The following is a 19,702-nucleotide window of genomic DNA, read 5'->3' as shown; positions in this document are numbered from 1 at the left end:
AGCAGAGAGAGCAGCAGATTTCTTCTTTTGCGCATACATTTCTTGCTGGTGAAGCAGGATTCCTAAAAGCTGAGCACAGCTGATGTGTCTCAGTCCTGGAGTACTGACTGTCTTAGCGTATATTAAGTGCCCATCATTTCAGCAGCTAAGCAGTATCACATCCCATTTAGCACATACACAGCATTTTATGGAGCAGAGCTCTGTAGAAATCCTTTTCCCTTAGGTTTTTCCACACACTCATTGCAGTGATATGCATCTGACCAATTAAAGCAAAAGAGCTTTAGTAATTAACTCTAAGGCACTGAGTGGTTCCCTGACTGGAAGTTGTAAGGACTGGTTTTGATATTATGAGTACCATTGATTAACTCTCAGACTCTGGACAATCACTTCATCTTTCTAGGCTTCATTTTTCCCTGGTGCAAAATGCAGAGAAAAAAAGGAAAAAGTTTTCTTTGGTGAAGTGCTTTTGAGAGCTGTGAATGAAAAGAACTATGCATCATCAGTGAATCCTCAAAAAAGGCCTGATGGGAGATTTTTCAAAATAACACTCTTCTCACTGAGCTTCTGAAAAACTGAGCCACAATGAAATAAAGCAGCAAAGGACCAAAACCTTACTGGGACATGGAAGTGGGGACATGATAAAAACTTTGAGGGGTGTCTAAAATCTTGACAGCAACTTTTTGTTCCAGACCAGGCTGGCAAGATGCCATCTTTCTTCACTGTGCACCCAATTCTCACCCATCCAGCTCCTAGGCTGCATGTCAGTGCTTCTGCATGGTTTGTGTTTTTTTAACCCTGACCATCCTCCTCCCTAGAAAATTGACAAATCCAACCACTTCCAGCATCTGACAACCTCTGCAAACTTCTCTTTCTGGTTGCAGGAATATTCCTGTTCACTTGGCCAAATTAATTTTTCAATGAACATATGACTTATACATCTTTCAGAGTGTTTTTCAGCCTTACACTGTGCTTAAGATCTTAATTACTGCTGAGCTTCTGCCAAAAGCATTGCTTTGGGGAAAAAAATGCACTAACATGTTTTCTTCCATTCTATTCCTAATACTGTATCATTACTTTATCTTATCCTTTCATTCTGCTTAATTCCACATAGTTGCAATTCCCAAAGCTAACACACTGGTTCCACTGTACATTAGCCAGAGCAAAAGAAATAATTTTCACTTTCTAATTGATTTATTTCAAGATATTTTTATAATTGAGGAATGGAGGTGGACAGAACTGAATTTCCTCAGATTATTTCAGTATTTGAATAAATATCCTTTAAAAAATGTTTTTTGGACTTGCTGGTCGATATTCCTGCTTTTGGCAATGAGTGAGTGAATTTGGAGTAGCTAAATTGATCACTTCATTCTTTTTGTTCTACAACTGACTCAGATAAAGGTATTGTTGGCACAAAATTTTGTCCATGTCAGCTAAACATTCTGCCCTAGAGAAGCTTTAAAATTAGGTTTCATTGTAGAAGGGTGAGGGAAAGATGTCACATGAATGTCTACTACCTCTCCTTTTGACTTCCTCATGCTGAAGGAAACCAGCCTGTGGTAAAGAAGAAAATAACGAGGCTTGTTGTGGGATCTGGAGGCCAAATACTTGATGAGTGCCTCGGCTCTCCCTGCAGGCAGCAGGAGAGTGGAATAGCCATCAGGCAATAACACCAAACCTACCATGGAAATCAATGCCTTTGATTATATTTTGGCCACAGTTTATTCTCAAATTAGGTACAAACCCCAAATCCCATTATATCTCTAGCAGATCCAAATCTTCTTCACTGCTTCAGGATGCTTATAAAGCTATAAGAGTTGATATGTTTGATTCTATTTTTCCATTAGAATCTGACTTTTGCTGAGAGATCATATAACCAAAGATACAGTTCAGGTCAATGAAGCTTTGCAATAAAAAGGAAGGACAAGGTGGTTTCTAGGGATTCATCACTAGCATGAATATGTCAATCATTCTTCCGTTGCACAAGGAAAGAACAGTAGTACTGCTTTCCTGCACTGTTCCTACACATTTTTAGTCCCTAAAAATTTATTGCTGCTTCACTGCAAGAGCGATTCCTACTTTACATCATTTGAAGTCAGAGGAGTTGTAGAACTGAAAGATCATAAGGAAGATTCAGGGTTTGCTTTTGAAATTATATCCACCTCTTCTTGCATTAAATATGGTATAAAAAACTAGGTACTCCAAAGTTTTCAGCCATTACGGTTGTGTAGAACAGATGTTAGTGAAATAAGAAACAAGCTTTATCATATAGGTGAAAAATGTCTTGTTAGCAGCCCCAAATCTTGAATCACAGAATAATTAGAGCCTGTGTTATGGGTAGACAGCACAAACTTCCTCCCACGTTGCTTCCTCTCTAAGTAGTCTGTTTCAATCCCACCTACAGGAGGTGGAAAGGGAAATTTCTGACTTCTAGTCTTCAAGTTTTTCTTTCTTAGTTAAGCCTACTAAGGAGGATACCAACTGCAGTACTATTTTTTCCCAAATTGAAAATTTTACAGAAGACAGCTGTTGGAAAATGAGTACTACAGAGATTTGCAATGTGTGACTTGGACAAAAAAGCAATGAACAGACCAACAGGCAAACTGACAGAGAGAATGCAAATTTATCAAATACCACTAATGCTACTGGTCACAGCGCCATCTTAGTTCCAAGTCAAATCATTAAAAAGTCAAAGAGCAAAAGACTTGTGTTGATTTCCACCCCCTGCCGTCATCAGAGGACAAAACAAAAAATGCATTTACCTGTAGATCAGGACTTCATCATCCGAGCAGTTATACTGCAGCTGATACATTTTTACCCGAGGGGCCGATTTGCTGACTGTCCACTTGACCAAAGCTGAGGTAGTGGTCACATCTGACACCAGGACAGCCCTTTCTGGGGGACCTTTTGCTTCACCACGATTGGACTTGGTGGAGCTGGTGATGTCCGAGAGCCTGGATTTTGGTGGAGCTGCTTTGCCGGTGCCGTTGCTGAGATGGGGGAGCTGGACAATTGAGAGTTCAATTGTTGCAGTGGACTCTCCTGCAGCATTGGCCGCTATGCACGTGAAAGTTCCGTAGTCCTTGGAGGTGGTGATGTGTATATCTAAGGTGCCATTGTCGTAGACAGCTGTCCTCGAGGAGTTTCCGATGAGACGGTCATCAGGGGCCACCCAGTGAATGATGGGAGTGGGATCCCCAATGGCTTTGCACTTCAGCGTGGCAGTCTGCCCTTCCAAGACCAGCAGCTTGTGAGTATGCTGTGTAATAAGAGGGGGCTCACAAACAAATTCCTCTTCCCGTACGTACCAGAAGTACCTTCCCTTCAGACTTGGAGGAGAAGCACAGGTTTCCATGTCGTCGTCTCTGTCAAGCCGCCTTAACCACAGCAGCTCACAGTTGCAATGCAGTGGATTTCCCCCAAAGCTGAGGGACAGAGGCGGCGAAAATGGGGTAACAACCAAAGGAATTACTTGTGATCTGGCAAATATAGGGTCAGGGGGGAGCTTCTGAAGCCTGTTGGATGTTAGATCCAATCTGGCCAATTTCTGAAGATCTGCAAATGTCCCCTCTGTTATATAATCTATTAGGTTGTGATCTAAACTGAGCTGGTGCAAGTTTATCATCTTTCTTATAGATTCCCAGGGAATGCTTCGGAGGTTATTGTAGGACAGGTCTAAGTCTTCCAATGTCAGTAAAAAATCCTCAAAGGCATCATCAGAAATGCTGCTTAACTGGTTGTTGTTTAAAATCAAATGCTGAAGATTAATTAAACCTCTTAAAGTATCCTCTTCAATCTCAGGCAACCTGTTGCTGTCCAGATGTAAAGACCGAAGGCTCTCCAAGTCAGTGAAAGAGTAGGGCTGTATGTAACTAATGGTGTTTCTGGACAAAGTAAGGTCAACAAGTCCAGACATATTGGCAAAATCCTGTCGGCTGATATTGATAATGAAGTTGCCCCCAAGACGGAGTTCAACAGTCCTTCGATCTATGTCCAGAGGTACAAAAAGGAGACCCTTGGAGGGACACAAAGTCCCCAGTGACTCAGACAGGTTCTGACAGACACAATATTTGGGACAAGCGTTGACTGTGACAGCCATTCCAAACACCAGGATGCTGCAGAGCAATTTTTCCATTGTAAATCACGCAACAGTACCTGGGAGAAACAAAAAGAGTGAAAAGGAACATCAGCAATTTTGATATACTAATTATAATACCTTTCTTCTCATGTTTTGCCTAACATCAACCTCCAGAGAGACTTTGTGATGCCTCCTCTCAGGAGTCCCACCAAAAGGCATCAGACCTCTAGGATGGGACATTTATGTGTTATAAAAACATGATAAAATCTTTCTTTCTTTCTTTCTTTCTTTCTTTCTTTCTTTCTTTCTTTCTTTCTTTCTTTCTTTCTTTCTTTCTTTCTTTCTTTCTTTCTTTCTTTCTTTCTTTCTTTCTTTCTTTCTTTCTTTCTTTCTTTCTTTCTTTCTTTCTTTCTTTCTTTCTTTCTTCTCTTTCTCTCTCTCTCTCTCCCTCCCTCCCTCCCTCCCTCCCTCCCTCCCTCCCTCCCTCCCTCCCTCCCTCCCTCCCTCCCTCCCTCCTTCCTTCCTTCCTTCCTTCCTTCCTTCCTTCCTTCCTTCCTTCCTTCCTTCCTTCCTTCCTTCCTTCCTTCCTTCCTTCCTTCCTTCCTTCCTTCCTTCCTTCCTTCCTTCCTTCCTTCCTTCCTTCCTTCCTTCCTTCCTTCCTTCCTTCCTTCCTTCCTTCCTTCCTTCCTTCCTTCCTTCCTTCCTTCCTTCCTTCCTTCCTTCCTTCTTTCCTTCCTTCCTTCCGCCACTTCCTTCCGCCACTTCCTTCCGCCACTTCCTTCCTTCCTTCCGCCACTTCCTTCCGCCACTTCCTTCCGCCACTTCCTTCCGCCACTTCCTTCCGCCACTTCCTTCCTTCCTTCCTTCCTTCCTTCCTTCCTTCCTTCCTTCCTTCCTTCCTTCCGCCACTTCCTTCCGCCACTTCCTTCCGCCACTTCCTTCCGCCACTTCCTTCCGCCACTTCCTTCCGCCACTTCCTTCCGCCACTTCCTTCCTTCCTTCCGCCACTTCCTTCCGCCACTTCCTTCCGCCACTTCCTTCCGCCACTTCCTTCCGCCACTTCCTTCCGCCACTTCCTTCCTTCCTTCCTTCCGCCACTTCCTTCCGCCACTTCCTTCCGCCACTTCCTTCCGCCACTTCCTTCCGCCACTTCCTTCCGCCACTTCCTTCCTTCCGCCACTTCCTTCCTTCCGCCACTTCCTTCCTTCCTTCCGCCACTTCCTTCCTTCCGCCACTTCCTTCCGCCACTTCCTTCCTTCCTTCCGCCACTTCCTTCCTTCCGCCACTTCCTTCCTTCCGCCACTTCCTTCCGCCACTTCCTTCCTTCCTTCCTTTCTCTCTCTCTCTCTCTCTCTCTCTTTTTCTCTGTTTCTCTCTCCCTTTCTGCCTTTCTTTCTCCCTTTCTTTCTCTCTCTCTCTCTTTCCTTCTTCTACCACAGATTGCAAGGCTTATTAAAAATCCTGAAAGATTTCATTTGAAATAGTGTCTGCTTCTTTGGGAGTAGAAGCTAAAATCAGTATCTATAATAATTACTTTCTGCTGCATAATAATGTGCAATTAGTTTTAGGGTTGAAGCAGCTGACTTTATGGATAAAAATAACTGCATTTTCACCCTTCAGTAATGTGGTTAATGATGACCATGTAATTATCTGGCCAGTTCTGGGGCAAGTCACTTGCCCACTCATAATAAAATTAATGATAGACAGCATTAGAAGCAGAAATCACTTGTGTAATTGCCATTTGGTTTCACCCTGTGCTCAGCCAAACCATGGAAAGGATGACAGCATATAGCTCCAAAGAGAAGGGATCCAGGGGAAGACAGTGCTACCTCAGGCCCCTGGCAAGCTTTTTGACAACTACAGACTCTCAAACTGCCACCCCTACTGTTGTAGTGACAGTGAAGCTCTTGTCTGTCTTCATGGCCCTCCCTTGCACCCCGTCAGTTCTTCCTTACACCCCACCAACTCCTCCTTGTACCATTATCTCGCTTTTTTTGGATCTCTCACACACTTTTCCAGCTTAAACTGCAAGGATGCGTCTTTGAAGGATAAACAAAACTCATGATTGGGCTGGCTTGGAGATACAATTGTGGCTGGGAGAAGCTGAAGCCCTGCTTCAGGTTTGGGAATATTTACTTACACAGGTTTGCTGACATTCTTCTCACAGAAATTTGCTTTCTTTCTGTTTCTCCCTTTCCCAGGCCCTGCTATCCAGCAGGGCTGAAGAATGGCTAGATCCTTCATTCCTGGCCCTCATTCTCCTTCTGAGGAAAGGGGCAGGTAGACAAAAAGCTATATTTTTGTGAGGGCTCTCCCAGACATCTTCTGCTAGGATGGTGTGCACCAGTCTCCAAGACCCTCCCCTGTGGCACTAGGTCCAGGCACAATTCAGTCTCTCATTTTGAAGATGGCCATTTTGCCTCTAACCTTCAATCACCATGTAAACTTGCAGCACTTTTTTGGTCTATGCCATATCCCTTCTCAACATGCAGGGGCTCACACACTTAGCAGTTTCTTGGCACATGTTTCGAGTTATTAAACCCCCAGTAACACACATCAAACACAAAACAAAAAGTATCACTTCAACAATTTTTAAGAGCTCTTTAAACAGGTCTTGCTTTACCTTCTTGTGAAAGGAATGGCATAGGGCATAGGGCCCTAAGGGCTTGTGTTTGGGGCTCTGCCCAAAACTTCTCAACTCATGCCCTGGGTAAGGTGGCCTGGTATCTCCTCTCTAGGATATGCAAGATGAGTCAGAAAGAAGGAGCCATAGAAATGCAAGATGCTATGAGTGCTGAACTATGTAGAGTGTGTTCTTTATGGCAAGGTTTTCTGCATGGTGTGATGACGGTAATTATATACTGTTATTACTATTTCATAGCAGAGGAAATGACTGAAGCATCTGTGTTTGCTGAGCTTTACAAACAAGATGAAAGCGAGACACTTTTAGAAAGGATGGCTTGAGAAGAGTAATCTTACCTTCAATAGTAAATAAAGGGCTACTGAATAAAATGTTTGGAGATAAGCAAGTGTGTTATTGATGCAAATCTGTGGCATACATACCAAAGAGCTATAAATATCCCTTGCAATATTATCAATTGGTGGTTTCGTAACAGGCAATTGGCTTTTTCAGTCTTAATTATAAATGTATTATGCAGCTTTAATTTAGTGTATTACCCTACCAGCTGAAATTATAAACAAAAAGCAGTTTAAAAGGGGGAGAAATAGATATAGTTAATTAGTAATAAGCCCTTTCATAGCTTCTCCCTAATCTAGATTCCCACCCTCTGAATATCTATTCAAAAATGTGAATGCACACTTACGACAGCCGTGTCTCCTTTAAGTGTCTCAATTCTCTAACCACGTTTTTTCCGGATGCTGGTAAATATCACAGTGCTTTGGGGAGATGGTTGACTCTGAGCGTCAGAGTAAAGAGCATTCATGGGAAAAAAAGTAAAAATGGGGGGAGGAACAGAAGTTAATTACATAAAATAGGGATTGAACCACCAAGAGGAGGATGTGAAGCAGGAGGCTTAAATGGCAAAGCAAGCCCTGATGGGGAAACCATCTGTGGATGGCTCGAAAGCACATCATCTGCCTGTGTGAGCCTGCACGTGTGCATGAAAGTCACAGAGAGTGCAGCATGTGCTCCTGCCAGCAAGAGGGCAAATTGGCAACAGCCACTGTCATTCCAGCTATTGCATGCACTTGAGAGTACTAATGTAAATATTGTTTGTTTACAGAGGATATTTCTGGCCTTTGTGATCATTTACTAGCATTGTTATTGCAAGCTTCCGAGTCCTGAGTTTCTCTACAATGTAATCCTGAAGGGAACAGTTCACAGTTCAGTGAAGAGGGTATAAACCAAAAGGGCTTCCTATAGGGCACTGGAGACAACAGAAATGGACAGGACTCCTTAAGGAGAAAATCTGGGACTTCTATAGCGCAAATGATTTTCCTTTCTCTCTCCAGACAGACAAAGCACTTGGGCCAAAGATGAGGTAAGAATTCATAGACTAATAGAATGATAGAATGGTTTATGTTGGAAGGGACCTTGAAGATCATCTAGTTCCTACCTACCATCTAGTTCCTACCTACCGTTCACTAGACCAGGCTGCTCAGAGCCCCATCCAGCCTGGACTCGAGCACTTCCAGGTATGATTCCAGGTAATACTGCAATTCTTGAGCCTGCTCAATTATAATAATATCCTTTAAAATCTAGACCATCCCACAAATTCATGGTAATTACTAGTTGCCAAGGAGATGGATGTATAATAAAAATTGCTTTGATTTTATTTCTGGTAATTTTCTTGCAAGACAGAAAATAAAGTATCAAGTTTAGGGTCTGTTTTTGCTGACCAGTATGCTCACCTTGTTCACAAAATCTCTTGTTAGCTGCAGCACCAAGAATTTTATAAGCTGCTAATGGCAGTCTTGTGATAAGCTCACCATTCTGATTTACATTTTAAAGATATCTATCAGCCTGATAAAGCATATTTCTCACAGCAAGTCAGTAAATCTGGAAGAGTTCCTGTCTCAGGCCAAGATGAAAAATAGCCCCTTTAGTCCTCTTAGAACATGGATTGGTATGAATTAATATGTGCAAGAGCCATAAAACTTGGTGGTTTGTATTCAAATTTCCTCATAAAGATACAAATTCTGGGATTTGGCATCTCATTTCAGCAACGCCTCCAAGGCATTTTTTATTTCTGTATTCATTGAACTTTGCATTTAAATTCCAGTAACCTTTGCCTTCCACAGTGCCAAGCGCAAGGTAACTGTCAGACAAATAATATGCAGCATAAAGTCTGGGAAAAGGGAGAGAAAGAAAAAATTTAAAAAGGAGAAATGGATGGGTAGTGGCTCTGATTCTGTGGTTTCCAAGCACCCTGGAACCCAGGCTTATGGGTAAGCTTAGATACCTCCTTTCAGTTTTGTAGGTGTTGTGGAGGAACTAGGTTTTCTTTCCTGAGAGCTGCCCTTTTCTTTGTTCTTTATCTATTGTTATCTCTGTTTTAAGTGAACTTAAGTGACTAAGAAATCTACCCTCAATGCAGAGCTTGAAGGATTGCAGTGATGGGTGAAGTTTCACACCTATTTCCAAAAGCAGTTTAATCAACAAGGCATAAAAGAGGATGGGACTATGTCAGGACAAAACTTACTCCTTAATCCCTTGCATCACCAAAAAACTGTGTGGAAAGGTATGTTATGTGTTTTCCCTGATCCATACAAGCAGTTTATGCTACACTTACTAAACAATTGCAATGGCCATAAGGAAAGTAAGTATCTCTGCATCTGGATGTGTCATCAGTAGCACATCCATGGAAACACTCGATGTTAGGCCAAGGCTTGGTGTTAGGCCACTGTGAGCACTTGTGAAACTCCTCAGGTGTTGAAAGTCAATTTGCACCTAGCAGCTTAGAGGCTCAAAATCAGGACAACCAACACTGCTTTTGTTGATCTTTTGTGTTTTTTCTTGCCTAGACTCCTGCATTCTTTGGGGATAAAGCTGATCTTTATCAGGTGCATACAGACAATGCAGTGGAGGTTTTGGCTAGGCCTTTTAAGGAGCTGGTTTCATTGAAAAAAAAAGGAATAGCTCTAGCACATGAACTGCTTGCTTGCTCCAGCTACCTTATGTTTTACACATGAAGATGGAACATTTGCAAGAGCACATTTCTCCAGGTACCTGTCTATATGAAACTCCACCCATATTAATGTGACTGATCCTGTTTCCACAGTAACAGAAAACAGGGAACTCTGGGTAAAGTGAAACAACTTTATCGCCCTTTGTACAACTCTTTTTCTTGAATATTGCAGCCATAGCAAGGTTGCACTAAAAATATTTTTCACCCCTTTACCACCATGAGGTTTATTTATGTGGTTTGATTCTTTTGAATGCTGTTCTATTGTTCTCACATTTCCGAGCAGCTGTGAGTCCCTCCTACCTGCTCTGTGCTCCCTAGCATGGAAGCAGTTTTATCTTGCCAGTATTTAGGAAGAGCTAGGCTAAAGGGGTGGAAGTGTCTAAGTAAAATTGGCTCACAGGATGGTCCTAATTGTAAGAACATTTTTTGTTAAAGTTGCAGTCCCTAAAAAACTGTTTATAACTGGAGCCAGAACAGAGGTAAGGTCAATGCACAAAAGCTGATTGCCAAGAGGGCTCACTCTGTGAACGCTGATTTAATCCATTCAACTGATCCCAAGGAAATAACCAAATATTTTCTTAGGCAGGGCTTTCTCAGACAGGAAGATACTGCTCTCATTCAATCTTTCATGAGCAAAACCTGTGTATCTCTGTGTGCATTCTTGGAAAGCTTTTCTGATATTTTCATAATGCTTTCCTAATATTTTCCTGACACCAGTCATGTTATTTCTTTTTTAAAATACTAACATTATCCAATTCCTTACCACTACCAAGATGGAAATGATGCATCTGTCAAAAGCCTAGATTATCAATGTAGCTTTCATCTCTCCCAGTTTACTAAAGTATCTAACTTCTTTCATTTAAACCAGTTCTTTCCATACATCCTAAAAGAACAAATCCATATGCTAATGGTCCAGCACACTTAATCTCTGCAATTAGTAACCTCTTCACATTTCAGGTTATTTAGGCAAAAAAAACCAAAAAACAACAAAAAAAAAACCTTGGACACTTTTATGAAGTTTTAACATATAACACTTAAAAGACAAGTGTAACCCCAAATCTTAGCAGACAAATTTCAGAATCAGTCAAAAATTTTGTTTCTGTTTGATATAATTAACCTACTAGCAAATGCTTCTTCGATGCGCTCTTGGAAAACATGGTACAAATTTCTTCCTAGAGTCACTTTCTTGCAGTGTATATGGAAAGGGTATTTTGAGCACTAATGTGTATGTGCTCACGGTCCTGGTTTCAGCTGGGATAGAGTTGCTTTCTTAGAAGAAATTCTGAGAAATATGTATGTACATAAGGATTTTCATTTTTCACAGTGATATTGATCCAGGAGAAACATTTTATGTCTTTTAGCTTCTCTGACAAAGATGTCCCTGGTGGCTGGGCAGTGTGTGAGTCTAGCAGCCTTAGTGATCCTAGAGCTCTTAGATCCACAATGCACTTACATCCTAGTTCCTAAGAAATGTAGCAAGAGCTCTTAAGTAAAGAAGAAACCAGGTATAGATCTATTAGATCACTCTTCATTATTGCTGCTAGCACTTGGCTGAAATAAGCCATTTGGTTTTAAGAAATGTGCAAAATTAGTCAAGATTTTGAGACTCATTTTGTGAGAAAATAAAACTTAGTGAACACATTCTGTGTACTTCCGAGCATCTGCCTGTCTGGCACTTCCTCATAATACATTTGGGACATTTTCATCACTTCACATAAAATCTGAAGTGCAGAAGCCTCAGAATTATTTACTACTCTCACTTTTCAAGAATATAAAATATATTAAGTTTCATGAAAGCAGAGGAGAGACACTTGGTTAGCTTTGTTAGACTTCTGTGAAGGACATTATGCATCGTTGTGCCCACCTCATGTTTGGAATCAGAGTATCCACGTGGAAGACATACATTATCAACATTATTAACATTCTGCCTACTGAAAAGGCTTTATCCCAAGTTCAGCCTTTTTAGACAACAGTCCACTCTGCTGTTAAGATGGTCTGAGCTGTGCAGGTTCTCCATTGTCTGATAAGCAGTGAACTTGTTCCACAGTCACGCTATGATTCCAGGACTTGGTCAGTTAGGGAGACATCCTTTGGAAACTGGACTTGCTTCTAGCTCCCATCCAAAGGGTACAGGTGTCACTACTTCCTATGACTAATCTCCAGACCTGGTCTGATCTGGCATCATGCCACTTGAAGCTGAGACTAAAAGGCTTTCCTGCACACACAGAGAACAGAGCAAAAGAAATGTGTGCCTAAAATTCCTCTTGGCAATTAGCCTAAATTTCTTGTGCTGCAGAAGATGGAAATTTTTACTCTAGAATGATGCCTACCTGCAATGCCAAGGTCAGTCTCATTTGTATCTGCCTTGAAGCTTACTGTTCAATTTTTAATTGCTGAATGCTGATTGTAGTAACTAAATTAATTCAGTCCTGTAGCATAAATCCAGTAGGCATGCTTGATTTACTCATTCATTAAATATTGTACTTTGGAAAAATATGTACGTGAAATGAGTGGTTTCCAAATTAAAACATTTAATTTCAGAAACACTAGGAACAAATATTCTAAATGCTTCATTTAATGACTTTCTTAAAGTAGTCTCATGAAACATGAATAATCTTACAAACAAGTTTTGTCACATGGGCTGATACCTGCCAGTGGGCAAAACCTCTGACAAAATACAAAAAAGTATATAGCTCTATCCAGAACTTGTGAATGGAATATTATAACCTTAATAATCATAGCCAGATTTTGTTGACTAATGTGATTTTACCTGTGAAAACAGTTGTATTAGTATCATTCTACCTTCACTGACTGGAAAGCACAGGCTTTAGCTGCCTGATTTGTTGTCACAAAACAGTGCTTAGCTACCTGGATGATTTTTGGTAATGCACAAAATTTAAATGTGTAGGCAGTCACTTGTAAGCATACAAAAACAAACTGAAGACAAAGAGGCCATTTAGAAAATCCTAGTGTGTCTGTTTGGTAAAGAGACACACCTAGAAGTGTTGCATGAGCAACAGGTCTCTCTGGGCAGTTTCCTAGAGCTTTCCAGGGCAGTGCCTGTACATCTGTGCAGGGTGATGATTTCCCATCACAGATACACAGGAGAAGAGGAATGGTGTTTTCAACACCATTAATTGTAAATGGCTTGAGCACTAATTGGCTTGGGCTGGTTTGGTTTTTTTCTCCCACAGACCATTTGAAGGTCCATTCATTTTTCATTGTTCATTTAATGGCCATCGACATTTATCCTATTTTAATGCTGTGTGCCAGTCTCTATCAGATTTCATCTACAAGCTCATGAGTCAGCTAAGCTGGGCCCCTCTGCTATTTTTAGCCATTCAGTTCATTTATTTATCTTGTTCTTAACAGCAATCTTCCATTTTGCTTTATCAGCACAGTAGAGAAGTTACCAGTTACTCCATTTCTTAGTGATTTTGAACACACACAGAAGCTGCAAAGCTGCTAAGGAGCAGTTCTTTCAGAGAACTGCCTGTGGCAAGAAACATAAATGTCCATCAACAGGCCCTACTGCTTTCTGCAAATACCATGGAAGGCCTCTTCTCGTGGTCTGAATCCAAACTCCCCTTGGCTCTGAGCCATGACAGAAAATCCTCAGGTAACTTTATCTTGAGCTTACTTTAATTCTCATAAAAGTCTTTATGCATTCTTATTTCCTTCCACATCAAAGGAAGAGCAGGATAATTAGAATTGGGATTCTCTTCTTTATCTGGGACTGTTGCCTTTTTTTTTTTTTAATTGACCCTTTGTTCAGCTCTAGAGACAAAGTTTGTCCAATATTCCATAGGAAGCATTCTTTATTTGGAGTGCAGACTGCAGTTTTTCTTTCATGTATAACCCACATGCAGAGAGACACTGGTAGGAAATCCAAGGCATATTAAAACTAAAAGATCTTTTTTCTGATTTTTTCTCATAAATTTAATTGGACACACAAAGTGATATACAAAGATATGGAAATCCTTTGAAACATAAGCAAAGCAGATTTGAAGTCCACATTTTAAAAAAAACATCAAAACAATCACTTTTGGCTGAATGTCCCAGGATTCCTAAGAATGTTAGCATAGGCATATGGTGGCAGAGGTCCCCTTTTACAGGGAATACAAGCCCAGTGTCTTGTCTCTGTGTTTGGTTCATGGGTCAGTGAGAAATTAGCAGAGTTCTGAGAAGGAAACGTGAGAACCCTGCTATGCCATTGCATGACACAGCACATGGCCTCCACAGTATCTGGGCTCTTTCAGCAGCCTGGTAAACTTTCTATTGTACTTTCTTGCTTTTCACTTCTGATGGGACTAGGTCTGTCCATTAAATTTCTCTTTCTAGCACTTCTCCCTTTTTGATTCACATACAGGAGGATAATTTACTGTTTCTCAGGAGAATTTAACATTCCCATTACTTCTACCACGACAAGAGCAGCTTTTCAAAATTGTAGACTTTGTTGCACCTGCTTACACAGATAGCTATTTCCAAAGAGCTGTAAATGGATGGGAAAAAGAAAGGAGGACTTTTGGTAGCAATACCAGTACTTTCACACCAGAATCGTAATGCACTTGGAAAAAGAAACAACTTCTACCTAGTTTTAAGAAGTGAATAAGAAGAGACACAGTCTGCCTCAAATGTTTTACCAAAAATAATTCACCAAGTTCCTCACGGAAAACCCAACTCTCATACCTTCTCTTTCCACAGTGATATTTCCACATGTAAAGCATATCACTGCACAATTTTTTAACACAAATCTAGTGTCATGGACAATGTTTACATAATTACATTGAAAGGAGAGATGCAGTGCTTTTGTCTCTGGGAAAGAAATCCGGCTTTAACGTTAACGTTAACTCCTGGATTACTTCATCGTGTCTTGCTATCTATGTAACCTTGGATGAGTTTCAATTAACCTCTCTTTCTCCTCTGTAAGATAATTATAAGTACCGACTTCTGCTAATCAGTTGTTTCCAAAGTATCTGGAAACAGTGCGTGCATGTAAGATCCGTTTATGGGGCAGTCTGCTGTCATGCACAGGAAGGGAGATTGTGGATAAGAGACATCTTGTGCAGTGTTTTCTCTAGCTCAGTCACTGGTTCTTCGTCACCCCAGGAGTGGCAGTCAGCAGAAGGCAGAGGCAGTGCGTGTCTGTGTGTGGCTGGAGTGACTTTGTCCCCAGTGCCCCATTTGCTGCCCTGACCCCCTGCAGAACAGAAGCCCCTGAAAGACACTTTGCCTCCTTTCCTGACATCTCACATTCTTTTTCTCCAATGGCTTAACCACAGCTCAGAGGCTCGCCTGTCACCAGTAGGAAGCTCATATATAGTGGAGTAGGTTTCAAAATTTCCTGACTGTGAAGAAACCTTGACTAGTACAAATGAGTACACTGGGAAACAGCACCAGGAAAGCAAAAAGAAAGGAAGTAAAAGGCATCTCTAATCCATTACTTTATAAATAACAACAGTATAAGTACATCATGATACTTCAGTCATGCTAATGAGACTGAAGGCTTTTTCCCTTTCCAAAAGGCAATAGAGCTGGTGAAGGGTCTGGAGCACAAATCTTATGAGGATTGGCTGAGAGAAAGGGGCTTGTTTCACCTGGAAAAAAGGAGGCTAGGGGGAATGTTATTGTTCTCTACAACTACCTAAGAGGAGGTTGCAGGCAGGTGGGAGTTGATCTCATCTTTCAGGTAGCAAGCAGTAGAACATGATGAAATGGCCTCCAGTTGTACTAGAACATGTTTAGATTGAATATAAGAAAAATCTCTTCATCAAAAGGTTTATCAAGCACTAGAACTTGTTGCCCAGGGAAGTGGTTAAGGCACCATCCCTGAAGATATTTAAAAGACATGTAGATGTGTTACTTAGAGACATGGTTTAGTGGTTGGATGCAGTGATCCTAAAGCCCTTTTCCAATCTAAACAATTTTATGATTCCCTGAGTGTGCTGTTTGATTGAATCATAGAATGGTTTGGACTGTAAAGGAACTTAAACATCATCTGGTTCTAGCCCCCTGCCTTCAGAGACACCTTTCACTAGACCAGGTTGCTCAAACCACCAACAAACTTGGTGTTGAACATCTCCTGGGATGGGGCATCCACAACTTCCCTGAGCAACCTGTTCCAGTATCTCACCACCCTCACAGGAAAGAACTTTTTCCTAACATCCAATCTAAATCTACTATCTTTCAGCTTGAAGCCATTCCTCCTTGTTCTGTTACTACACTTCCTGAGGAAGAGTCCCTCTCTGGCTTCCCTACAAGCCCCTTCAGATACTGGAATGTTCCTGTGAGGTCTCAGTGCAACCCTTTCCTCTCCAGGCTGAACAGACCCAATTCTCTCAGCCTGTCTTCATCAGGGAGGTGCCCCAGTGCTTTCAACTACTTCATGGCCCTCCTCTGCACTTGCTGCAATAGTTCTATATCCTTCCTATCTATATCCTATGCTGGGGGCACAGACCTGTATGCAGTACTCCAGGAGTTGTCTCACAAGAACAGAGTAAAGAGATAAAATCACTTTCCTGGCCCTGCTGACCATGCTGTTTTGGATGCAGCCCAGGACATGGTTGGCTTTCCATGCTGCACAATGCCAGCTCATGTTGAGCTGCTCATCAAACTCCATCTGGTCTGCAGAGACCTTGTTCCAGGAAAGATGGAAAGTCTTTCAGGTTAGGAGAGAGGAAGGTGAGTGGAAAGCAAGATGAGGAAAGCTGATTTTGTACTACACTTACTATGTTTATTTATGAGGAAACAAAAGTCTTCAATCCCCAGGGCTCTCTGTGCAGCACCTTTCACTGGCACTAAGTCAGCAAAAAAAGAACAAGTCTCCTAAAATTAAAATGAAGGGAAAACATGAGATAAAATAAAATATATAAGACCCCAATATTTCAAATATATATTCTGCTTTACTTTGCAGTTTCTGCTCACCAACTACGCTCAGAATGAGTCTTATCAGATAGGAGCAGCCAGCTGCTATATGCTGCATTTAAATTTATATTGCCAACAACAGGCTCCATTACCCAAGGATTTTCTTGTTGCATTCCTAATACTGCCTTTCTGCATGCTTTATTTCTCATTTCCTTATGTACTCTTTACTTTCTAGTGTGTACCAGCATATCCTGGTATTTGTTTCACACATTTTGGGTTTTTTTACTTAGTCTGTCTTTGACTAGTTTTCCTTTTTTTGTGCCTCTAAACTTTTTCTGCTTCTCAAATACCATCTCTGAAGCTGCTGTCTTACACACTCTTCGCTGTTTCTTTCTTGCTTTCTGATGCATCCCACCCACCCTTCATTCCCTAATCATTTGATCACTGCAGTTCTTTGATGTGTGAGGCTTCCAGTTCAGTCCCAATTTAATTATGTTTTTCAGAAGTCTGACCTCTCTGGTCCCAATTTGTTCAAGAAATTTCCTTCATTGATCCAAGGCCAGATCCCTTTACTGCCTGTTCTAAGCTAGATTCCTGATATTAGAAGCAGACATGTATTAGCGCTTAAGGTCAGTTTGCATATATGAGCAGTTAATTGCACTGATTTATTTGTAGTAGATACAACACACTCTTCCCTGCCCTTAGGTCTAGATGCATTAACACAAAATCAAGGTAAAATAATTAGAGGTATTCTCATACTACAGCAGATGCACTGTCTTCGCTGTTCAAATGAATACTCCAAGAATAGATTGTATTTTTCAGTCAATTGCAACACATCCCAAAGGTTACATATTTATTTTCTGTTTGGCTATTATGGAAACAACGTTTAACATTATTAGAGTTTCCCTTCTTAAATTCTCCACCTATCATCTACTGTTTGGGAAATGATCAGAAAGATGGTTCAAGCTTTGAGGTGCAAAGTCAAATCAATGTTTTCCAGAAAGAATGAGTCCTGTAGAACAATTACAAAGCAAAACACACTGTCTTGATGGTACCCAGAGTGTCTGGAAGCTAAGTCTGTCTATAAAATACCAGTCTGACATACATGAAAATCTCCCCTATACTAGCAAACAAGCATCTGCTTCCTTCAGCAGAGCAGTGAAACCTTCCTATCAGTAGCAAAAAATGTTATGGAAAACTGAAATACAACTTCCCTTCCAGGGAGGGAAAACCGCACCGTTTCAACCAGGAGAAGTGGGGAAAAGTGATGATTGCTGCTGTTCATTGCTTCCACAGGGTCTGCAGTCAGAGAAGACCCTAGTGAAGGGTGCAGAGCGCAGGAAGGGCACCGAGCCGCTGAGCGGCATGTCCAGCAGGCACGAGGAGAGGCAAAGGTCTCTCTGCATTAGACTGAGCTAATTAAATACAGCTATGTGCTTGACAGGATCTACAAATGCCTCAATCCACTTTGGCCAGTTGTACCCAAGGATGATGTCACATCTAAGTAGGCCAGCATGAACGTGTTACCCTCGCTTGCTGCCAAAAACTACCAGCCTGAATAAGGTCAGCACAAAGGTTACACTTGATCTGACTGAGAAGTGCCAGGGAAACTGAGCCTCTGGATAAAACCAGAGCTGCTTCAGGCCCACAGAGCTCCTTCCCCAAAGCAGGAAGCTCAGATTAGGATGACATATCTGCTACTGTGAGAGAAAAGGTGCTGGCCTCCTGGATTGAGGTGCTGGCCTTTAAAGTGAGAGGTGCTGAAATTCAGAGTGATCTTGACAGTCTCTTGTTCCTCACCATGAGCATCATGAGATGTTGCTTTTCATGTCGATGGAAAATTTTTGTTTTGAATGATTTTTTCAGTTTAAATATAGGAGAAAATCTCCATCTTCTCCCTTATGCTACTTGTATACATATAATCACGAGGTGTGAGAAAATGCAGAAATTCTTCTCAGGAGATGGATGTTCATATAAAAGAAGAGATTAAAATAATCAGATAATAACAGTTCAGGAACAAATAAAAATTAAATCTTGGATTATCACAGCCCACAGTGGTCTTCCAACATATGTTTAAATGACCTAAGGAGCACACCTCTTACCTCAACCAAGCAACTCAGAGTAGCACCTTTCAGTCTCAGAAATATTTTATAACACCCATTTGGGTGCTGATTTCCCAGATGAAATTTATCTGCCCAACACACACTCAACTCATTTTCTCACTTCTGAGTTTGCTCACAGCAAGGTCTGCAAACACATGCACATCCTTGTAACAACTGCTCAGAATGGGAATGATGTGTCCATCCTGCAGGAATTACCTTCTGCTTGGAATTTTCCCACTCATGCTGCTTTATGCCTGTTGACTCATGGAAGGCATATTGTATGTCTGAATTCTGGAGACCGATCCCTCCTTTTTCTGAACTAGATTCCAAAGTCTCCATTTTTATAACCTGTGGGAGGTTTGCCCAAGAGAAATATGAGTAAGGATTTCAAGACATGGACCTCTGAGTCATTTTCAAACTCCTTGAAAAAGCCACCAAAAAATGGCAAAATACCCCTTTCCAATGTACTGGGACTGTTTTACAAGAATATCTCAGTTCTTCTTACACAGAGGTACTCAGTGGTACCTCCTGACAATAAAAATAAGAATGATGAAGACAACCTCTGTGGAAGACCCTCTACAGGGTGTCATTTCCAGGATAGCAGAGAGCGTTGTATGCTTCTTTGCTCAAAAAAAGCATCAAATCTTCGATTTTGCTGAAGAGATCTAAACAAACACCACAGTTTAACCTCCTCTGAAAGTATTTCTTGATTTCATTCAGATAATCTTGTTTACTTTATCTCTTTTCAATAGCTTGTTTTTTCTTGGATCTCTGACATGCACTGGAGTATACTCATGCTTCTTTTCCTATTCATCAATGGTAAGAGTGCACTGTGGGTGTGCCAGATGCCCAGGAGTCTCTCATTTCCTTGGTAACAGCAAAGAGTTACTAATCCACAGCAAATAAAAGTAAAATGTAATGCAGGCACTGAGATAAGGGTTAGGATGCTTGATCTCCTTTCCTGGTAATTTAGTCTGTAATCTCTGGTCAGGTGTTATCCCACTCTGTGCTTT

At 41.3% G+C, this 19,702-nt stretch overlaps 1 protein-coding gene across 1 annotated transcript in view; it reads right to left on the bottom strand.

Annotated features, from left to right (window-relative positions):
• LRFN2 (leucine rich repeat and fibronectin type III domain containing 2) overlaps positions 1 to 19,702 on the bottom strand; it is a 151,204-nt gene that overhangs the window by 30,656 nt on the left and 100,846 nt on the right. The window contains exon 2 of the mRNA XM_059468988.1: positions 2,760 to 4,152. Coding sequence (XP_059324971.1) covers positions 2,760 to 4,132 — 1,373 coding nt within the window. The 5' untranslated portion in view covers positions 4,133 to 4,152. The remainder of the gene's footprint in view (positions 1 to 2,759; positions 4,153 to 19,702) is intronic.

The sequence above is a fragment of the Ammospiza nelsoni genome, chromosome 3 (assembly GCF_027579445.1).
Source record: "Ammospiza nelsoni isolate bAmmNel1 chromosome 3, bAmmNel1.pri, whole genome shotgun sequence".
NCBI lineage: Eukaryota > Metazoa > Chordata > Aves > Passeriformes > Passerellidae > Ammospiza > Ammospiza nelsoni.
Note: the sequence above shows the minus strand (reverse complement) of the source record. Positions and strands in the feature narration are given on the sequence as shown.